The sequence below is a fragment of the Saccostrea echinata genome, unplaced genomic scaffold (genome assembly GCF_033153115.1).
Source record: "Saccostrea echinata isolate AGI-Se365-2 ecotype Australia unplaced genomic scaffold, CSIRO_AGI_Sech_v1 ptg000062l, whole genome shotgun sequence".
Taxonomy (NCBI): Eukaryota; Metazoa; Mollusca; class Bivalvia; order Ostreida; family Ostreidae; genus Saccostrea; species Saccostrea echinata.
Genome location: NW_026889811.1, coordinates 5,706,898 through 5,715,950, shown reverse-complemented (window position 1 = coordinate 5,715,950; position 9,053 = coordinate 5,706,898). Strand labels below are relative to the sequence as shown.

At 33.0% G+C, this 9,053-nt stretch overlaps 1 protein-coding gene across 1 annotated transcript; it reads right to left on the bottom strand.

Moving 5' to 3' along the window:
• Positions 1-2,929: 2,929 nt before the first annotated feature.
• LOC133175546 (ubiquitin-conjugating enzyme E2 L3-like) lies at positions 2,930-8,897 on the bottom strand. The gene is made up of 4 exons (XM_061310664.1): positions 8,807-8,897; positions 6,693-6,788; positions 4,232-4,418; positions 2,930-4,048 (listed from the first exon to the last, which is right to left on the bottom strand). Exons 1-4 carry the CDS (start codon positions 8,831-8,833, stop codon positions 3,894-3,896), a joined length of 465 nt encoding a protein of 154 aa, XP_061166648.1. The 5' UTR covers positions 8,834-8,897; the 3' UTR covers positions 2,930-3,893.
• Positions 8,898-9,053: the final 156 nt, after the last annotated feature.

Sequence of the window (9,053 nt, the reverse complement as noted above, 5' to 3'; positions counted from 1 at the left end):
TTTCAACTTTATCAGGTTGAGATATGTTCATTTACGAAAAAATAATCAATAAAAATTCTATTTACCGGTACCAAGATAAAAAAAAAATGTAAATGATGACCAGGTTCCACATTTAGCTCTTCTGAGCCTACGAACAGCAGAGTAATGGGCTAATCACGGCTTTGCTTTTCATTAAAAAAAAATTTTCCCTTTGTATTCCCATGTAAAAATTTGATCCCCTGTTATAGCCCCACCCAACCCCTGGGGCAAAAAACGTAAACAAACTTTAATCAACACTATGTAAGAAAGCTTTTACAGAAGTTTCATGTTTTCTTGCATTGTCATTCTGGACATTTTAAACTGACCCCACCTTATTTTTACCCTTTCTTCATAATTTCATATTGGAAGAGGGTTTGGCTCTTCATATGAACAAACTTGAATCCCCTTCCCCAAGGATATTACCGGTATGCCAAGTTTAGTTGAAATTGGCCTATTGATTCTAGAGAAGATGAAAATTTTAATCAATAAATTCACTTTTGAGGCTTTGGCTCACAGGGTTCTCCATGAGCTGTTTTATGTCTGCCCAGACACAGTAATGATTCAAATTTTTTGCGTGTGACACAGTAAAAATTGTGCGACACAGTAAGATCCATGATAATTAGAAAATCAGAACATAAATTCTCTCTTACTGAAACTTTAATCAAACAAATCTACTGTCTTTCAATTTTTAAGGCAGAGCACTTCATTATCTCTTAATTAGGGCGCATTGTCTTGCTTTACCTTGCATTATCAATCATCTCCTAGACCCTATATGGACTTTAGGCATGAAGGAACAAAGGCAAATATGTAAGACTTCCATGTAACTGTATCATTGCTAGTTGCATTTTTAAATAACATGTATATATTGAAGACTGCTAATTGGAAGTTTTCACCTAAGTCTTGTCCTTTCTAGCCAAGTGATTCTTGAACCCCATCATTTTTCTTCCTAATTTTCATCCTTGACATGGACTTGGCCCTTCATTTGAACAAATTTGAATCAATGTTTTGTTGACATTAGGTGACTGGTTTCTTGAAAACGAAGTCAAAAATGTGAAAAGTTAACAGAAGGTGGACAGACAGACTACAGACAAATGTTGATCAGAGAAAAATCTGACAAAGCTCACCTGAGCCACCTTCACCCTGTTTTTCTTGATCTGATGTTTTTCCTCTGAATTTCTATTTAAAAGTTGGCTGTTGCCCTCTTTTATGTTCTCATACAATCCCTTGGAACTACATGTGTATGATGTGAACAAACTTAAATTTGCACTATCTGAGGATGCTCTCATACTAGCATGACTAATCAAGGCAGTGTAGTTCTTAAGCAAACAGATTTTTTCCTATATATTTCTAGACAAAATTGTAATCCCCTTTTGTGACCCTACTTTGCCCCCATGGTCTGATTCTCCACTTCTAGTGAATGCTTGCATATTCTATGACCAATCATTAGAGAATTAACATTTTTCTTGTATATATCCATGTAAAGTTTGTATCTCCTATTGTAGCCCAACACAGCCTATCCCCAGAGCCATAATTTTAACGAACTTTAATATGCACTACATGAGGATGGCTGCATAATTATGGACTTAATACTGCCCCATGGTTCTTGATGAGATTTTCAAGGTTTTTTTCTCCCTACATGTATGTATTCATTGCAGAACTTTCATCACTTAATTAAGATTCAGTCTATGATTACCATCAACTTCATTTACTTTCCGGTTTTTATTTCGATTAGTCAGATGCTTGATGTGCCAAAAAAATTTTTGCCATGCACAAAATTAATATTGGTATCATCTGTATAACAGACTGGCAAGATTTTGTGCTGGCTATAAATACCTTCAGAAAGTAGGGAATATGTAAATGAATTATGTATTCATATTTTTGTTAGGAATTTAGCTCACCTCAACAAAGTTGGGGGAGCTTATGTAACTATTGGCATTGGTGTCCCACATTAAATTTCTTTTCATGTACTTTTATGCCCTATATTAATCAGAGGTGCATGGAGGATGCTTCTAGTGTGTTTCATTGCACCAGTCAAGGTTTCAGATGCTGCAATTTCAACTAAAGAATGACCAGGTTAATATTTTTGGAGCAGGTCTCATTTCCAAGTAACTATAAGCCCTATGTTGACCAAACTTGCATGGATGATACACCTAAGGATGCACACTACCAGACTTGCTTGGGATACTGGTTATGACCTACATTGTCCGGATGAGTGACCAAGTTGAAGTTTTTGGAGCAGATCTCATTTCCAAGTAGTTGTAAGCCCTATGTTGACAACTTGAAGGATGATACATCTAAGGATGCACACTACTGGTCTTGCCTCAGTTGCTTGAACTGACCTACATTTTACGGATGAGTGACCAGGTTAAAGTGTTTGGAGCAGATCTCATTTCCAAGTAAATGCAAGTCCTCTGTTGACCAAACTTGCATGGATGCTGGATCTGACCTACATTTTCCGGATGAGTGGCCAGGTGTTTTGGGAGCAGGTCCATTGCCAAGAAACTATAAGGCCTATCTGAACCAAACTTGCCTGCATGATGTATCAAGGGACAAACACTCTCAAATTTGCTTCAGATGCTGGATTTGACTTACATTTTCTGGATGAGTGACTAGTTTAAAGTTTTTAGATAAGTCCATTCCAAAGTAACTGCAAGCCCTATCAGACCAAAATTGCATAAATGTTGCATCTAGGGATGCACACTACTAGATTATTAGTGTGGGACTTGGCCTTACTTGAAGACAACATTCGTTGAGGTGAGTTCTGTAATCTCTGATTTACCTATGTTTTTTATATTATGTTTGTAGAACAACAGAGACCTCTTGCTTCAGGTTGCACAAACATGTCCATCTTCACACATTTTCTAGATAAATTATTCGAGCATACTTTGTGGAATGACACATCTAAAACAACTTTTGTTCAGATTTTTTTTTTATTTGAGAACATTGCATATGACTGATCATGTGGCTACAACATAGGGTTCATGATCAGATGATCCGGTGCATACAGACATTTAAATCAGGTCTGGGGATAGTACCGAGTGTGTCGCTGAGCATCATGGGAAAAAACTGGATATTTTTACCTTTTCACTGGAAAACTATATTTTTGCAGAGTATAATGCTATTACATTGCACATGTTTACATTGAAAAACAGTTTTGATATTGTGTGATGACAAATTTATATTGCATTAAACTACAGAGCAATTAAGTCTACAAAAGAAAAAGAGAATTCGCTCACACATTCATTTGTGATTGTATAAATGCCACAGATACACTGTTGACTGAGTGGAAAACTAGCATTGCAGCCTAATCACAGCTTAGTAACAAATACACCAAGTGATATGTGACTTTACACATCCATATTTTAATAAATTAAAAGTCAATTACTTCTTGGTAATTAAAACCCACAATAATTAGAACTCAGGCAAGTCAAAAAAAAATTGCTTACAACGTCCAGAAATGAAACTCCTCTCTATGTCATGCAAATTCATGTTCAAGTTCTCTGAAATTCAAATAGTTCTCTGTTTTTTCCCCCTCCTTTATATCCATGTACATATTATTGCAAAGGGAATTTTCAGAATACTGAAGTTTACATTGCTCACTTAGCAATGACTGGAAAAAAACCCACTCTTATAAGCAAACCAACTTTTCCATAAGGACCTTAATTAAATACAGAATTATTATTATAAGCTAATATGAAGAACATACGAATATTTCTTAAAGAAACAGTTTTTTGCATTAAAATATATATATATCAATCCTTTTTAAAGGGAACTCAAAGGCAAAATGTTCACTTTCATAACATTTCTTCTCCCAGCCTTCTTCTTTCTATGAACAACACTGGTCTCCCATCTTCTATTAATAACTTTTCACATTATTAATCATATGGACGTTTTTCTGCATGTTTCTTTGTGAACTCCTCTGCATTTTTCATAAATTTGGCATTGTTTTTTGTGAACTCCTCTGCAACATCTGCCCTGAGTGGGTGTTCAGGCTCAGGATTGTGAACTAAGTCTATTAATGATTGTATAACTAGAAAGAAAAAGAAAAACACTGTATCTGTAAAAAGTTCAAAGCAATAACAACTTTTATTATTAACAATACCATAATTGTAATTTCCATATGTGCTTCATTGAATGAACATATATATTCTAGTGGAATGAACCACCATTATATACATACCATTGGTACTTTGATATAATACATAATAATTACCCTGATCTGTTTTAGTTGCTGGCTTCCAATTCTCGGGACTTATAATTGGTAAACAAACTTGTCCTTTTTCATCAATGTTTGGGTGATAAATCTTTGTCTTAAATGTTACTTTGGGTGGTTTAAATGGATACTCTGCAGGGAATACTATTTCTATCCTAAATGCTCCTTTATTATATGGAGGCTGTTCCTGAAATTGATTTAAACAACCACCAATTAATGCAATGTGTTTTTTCCCTTATGGATTTTTTTGAAGTGTACCTGTTTTTTTTTTTTTTTTATTTTCTTTTTTTTATTATTAGGCCAAAATAAAAAATACCTTTGTTTCTCCTAACGCGACCTACCCAATTAAAACGTGCCGACTGCATGGAAAGTTTTTCTTATAAGATTATTCCATATTTTTTTTTTATGTTTATCAATTTTTATAAAATAGAATTTCATCAAAATCCGCTTTTATCAGAACGGCTGATTTTGTTCTGTGATTTTCAAGCATTTGTTGGAATCAAAATGGCACCAACAACATGTCTCGGTCACGGATGGTTAGTACATGTTTCAAAAGAAAGACAACGTATCAACCTTATGCCTTTAGCATATAGGAACCCTACACTCTTGAAACACGTTGTTAATAAAATAAAATACACAATGACCTATTAAGTGTGTTTCGATTGTATTTACCATCTGTCTTAAAATTAAGTACATATGTACGTAGGGAGCATGCTTAGGCCTGTAGGCCCTCCTCATGATACTCCTCATGAGCAGACAAGGGGCCTTCTTGTGAACAAACCAATCAATTTCACTGCATTTTATTTAATTTGAGTTTTGATCTTATAAACAGTTCATCAATATTTCTATGTTTAATACATATATATGGGACCATAAGAGTTGTAAATTAGTCTGCATATTTCATCCTAACGAATAGAATTCAAACGTCCTTTCTTCATGCTTTTTATTCATGGGTTAAACTTTGTGACTTTGACATTGTGTATGGCATTTATCATTTTTAGATATGGGTTGTCTCAATTAAATATGGCCACTATACTTTTTCCATTTTTTTTTTATTCATTATTATCTATTTTTTTTTTTTTAGATTTGAAATTATGATACAATGCTTCCTGAGACGTCCGTGTATTTTTCTTTAATAAGCCCCTTGAATTCAAGATTGGTTGTTTCTTTGATTTATATTCCTTTGATAATTATTGGGTCAACAACATTTATTTAAACATTTGACTGGTGAAGGGCTCCAAATTTAGATTTGTATGCGGCATTTTAGGCAATGAGCAATGAGGGATCTTTTTCATGCTAGTATCTACTGCGACATTGGACCTAAGTTTTTATGGTCTCTTTCGAAGATTCGGTCTCAACGTCCCGCATTGGGATTTTAACCTGCAACTTAGAAAACATCTCCTTACTTCGAGACTCCAAAACGAAATGCTCTAGAACCACTGCACGGTTCGAAGCCCTTGAAAAAGTACATTGCATGTGTAAGCACTGGAAGCTGATAGTAAGTAAACTATGGAAAAATACTCGGATGTCCGGTCTTTGCATACCCGAAAATCTTTTAAACAGATTTATTCAATTTCAACAAATTTACTCTGGTATGAGATATTTTACAAGTTTGATTGAAAAATAGTTGCGAATTAATATACCTTAAATAGTCTAAACGTCATTTGTATTGTATTCTAGCTGTTTACAAATGTCTTTCTTCTGAACTTATTTATAAGGGTATTATTCCATTTAATTTTAAGAATGTATTTTCAAAGCTGCTGTCAAAAAAAAAATTATTTGCCTACCTACCTACCCAACTTGAGATTTTTGGGTCGGGTTAGGGGAAACAAAGATATTTTTAATGATGGCCTTATTATTATTTTTTTTTGAGTCACCTGAGTCAGTCTGGTGACTTATTGCTGTTTTTCTCCACTCTGCCTATCATCCAATGTGTGTTATACACAAACTTTATAAAAATTCAACTACTCACTTACCTCAAAATATACCCGAGAGATGAAGATTTAAATTTATTCAGTCAAAAGGATAAGCCCTTTTCAAGGGGAGATAATTAATATAAAGAGATCTAATAAATGTTCTCATGAAGAACCATTCAATAAAAAAGTAATCAAGATTAATGCAAACGTTGCATAAAAATTTCATTGTATGATTCACTTTGCCCCAGCTTAGGGCCTGAACATTGCATCCAGATTTTCAAAGATCTTCACTTTCTTGAACAACAAAGTCTACATATTGTTAGTATGAAAACATCAACACTAAAAAAAATTTCAAATCATGATGGCTCTTGTGGCTATATAGGGCAAATTCAGGCCTCTAAATTTTTATTATGTGACATGACTCGATCAATACAAAAATATTTGTTACTTTCAAATAAGTTTCTGTATGATATGCAGGTGACTGATCATTATAAGGCTGGCTTCATGGCCTTTGTGTTATAGAATATATTCTAAAAATTACTCACTGGTACTAAAAGACCTTGCCAATACAAGATGTTTGACTCATCCACAGTTATATTTCTGAAATATTTTACATCACTCTTCCTCAAGTCCCCAAGTTCCTGAAAAGAACAAAACAAAACAAATACATTTTTATGATTTTCTTTTTGTTTTCAAACCATTTTTTTTTCCCAGAGGCTTTTACCATGTTTATTGTGACACTTGTACACAGTAAATAATTTTCTTGCCTCAGCAAAATATTTATTGCCAGTCAAATTTCACTGTGCTACAATCAAATTCACTAAGCCTTATGAATATTGGTTTGGATACCAATAAGGATAAAATGGTATGATACCACATCAGTATTTTTGAAATGATACTTTTTAACAATACCTAGATCTATTGATCAATTCTATATGATATGTAACAACTGTTGTTTCAATATGTATGTAATTATTACTTAGCACCTTACAATAAGCATTGTAAAATTTAATCTTGTGGTTATTTATTTTCAGAAGTATTCGATTTTGTTCAAATAACTTGACTGCATTGAAATAGATGAAAGAAAGCAGCATTAAATACCAAAATTTGAAGTATTATTAAATGAAACTGTATTTTAACAGTAATTTTTAAACAAGTACTCTTGGTATGGTATGAACACCAAATGTCCAACCCTTAGATACTCATGAAGATTTGCCACTGTTACATTGGTCTGCTTGGAAGACGGGGGTAATTATTCATGAAAAAAAAAAACAAACAAACACTTTGTATACCCTAATACAAAATTGTATTTGCTTTTGTCAGTCATTAGACTCATTACCACAAAATGTTTTTGATCTCTAAAATTGCTGTTTGTGTGCTATGTGGCTCAGTAAAATTTTAAATGATGGAGAACACAGTTATCTTCATTCAAAGAATGAGGAAGTAAACAGAAGGAAACAGGACATCTTGATCAAAATCCTGAGATTTCACTAGCTTCTCTTGATTTACTTCACTTGTTTATATTGGTTACACTGCATTTAATTCTTATTCAACATTATTAACTAAATTCTAATGGACATAGGATTTAACGAGTTCAGGAGTTGAATATTGATATAATAAATAAATAGTACAAATGCAAAATAATAAACAAGCCAATCCAACTCCTGCCCAGAATGACAAATGACATTCATGGCAGAAAAGAAATTCAATTCAAAATTAATAAAGCAAAGTTGCACACACATATATAAACAGATCTCATTTTTACTTATGTCTCTTATTTTTCATCTTAGAACTTCAACAATTTAGACTTTTCAACATGTTCTAATTACATATATAAATGGATTACTTTCCTGGATCCAGTTTATAGAATACCAAACAAGAACTAAATGAATCCATCAGTAACCAACACGTATTTACATTACCTGTCAATCTAATAAGTTTTTCCTGCCCTTAAAATTCTTAATACGTATACCTAAGCAGTAGACACTCCGAAGTCTGAACCAAAATTTCTAACATCTGTTTTACAAGATACATATGGGTAAAAGCCACATTTGCATGAAAGATCAATGCTGCATCTTTAATTTTTTTTTCTTTTTTTTTTTAATTCATATTTAGTCAGTTTGCTTTAGAGTAAAACTAAAAATATCAAAATAAAAAGGACACTCAGCAATGAGACATCCCAATAGTACTATTAATTTTAAAATAATGGAACATTCTGCTATCCATTTCTAACCATCGTATTCTTTCTTCTTTTTTGGGTGAATATAATGAACAATAACAAGCATAATTATTCAACTTGTTCAATGCATCCTAGAAAATAGAAAGGAAGAAAGAACGTCTCTTTAGGGACCTGACGTACATATAATGTGATATAAAAAAGCAGATTTAAAGCAGTAATCTAAAGAGACATACTCAATATCCCAATAAATAGATTTATTCAATTCTTCGAATAAACATTGCACCATCGTTTCACAATTCTCATAAAGCAAAATTATTCACCGTTGTACTCGCAGAAGACACGCCTTAAAATGATATCTACTTCATTTCGGTTCTTAAGTATACTAGAACTAGGAATAGGCACACGAAAATTTAATTTAAATTGAAATAAATTTGAGGCGAAAATGAAGTAATGCCGAGAAAACGACATTCCTATATTTACCTTCGTTAGCCGCTTGGTCGCTGCCATCTTGAATAAGTCACGTGACGTATATTTCTACGATTGCTAAGGGAGATAAGCATCAAACTGCCCGCGTCATGGATCAATACCGCGTTAATATTAAAATCGCCTGATCGCAGTAGGTAAAAAAAAAAAAAAATCGCTATTTCATGCAACAAATTACTGATTAAATAAGAAAAAGATAACAAATGTTTTGTTAATCATAAAAAAGTATATATATATATATATA

Excerpts from the sequence above, each read along its gene's own strand:
- LOC133175546 (XM_061310664.1), bottom strand. The coding sequence starts at position 8,833 with ATGGCAGCGACCAAGCGGCTAACGAAG. Across the intron at positions 6,789-8,806 it reads CGACCAAGCGGCTAACGAAG|GAACTTGGGGACTTGAGGAA; the intron begins GTAAATATAGGA and ends TGTTCTTTTCAG. Across the intron at positions 4,049-4,231 it reads AGCAACTAAAACAGATCAGG|TTATACAATCATTAATAGAC; the intron begins GTAATTATTATG and ends TTTTCTTTCTAG.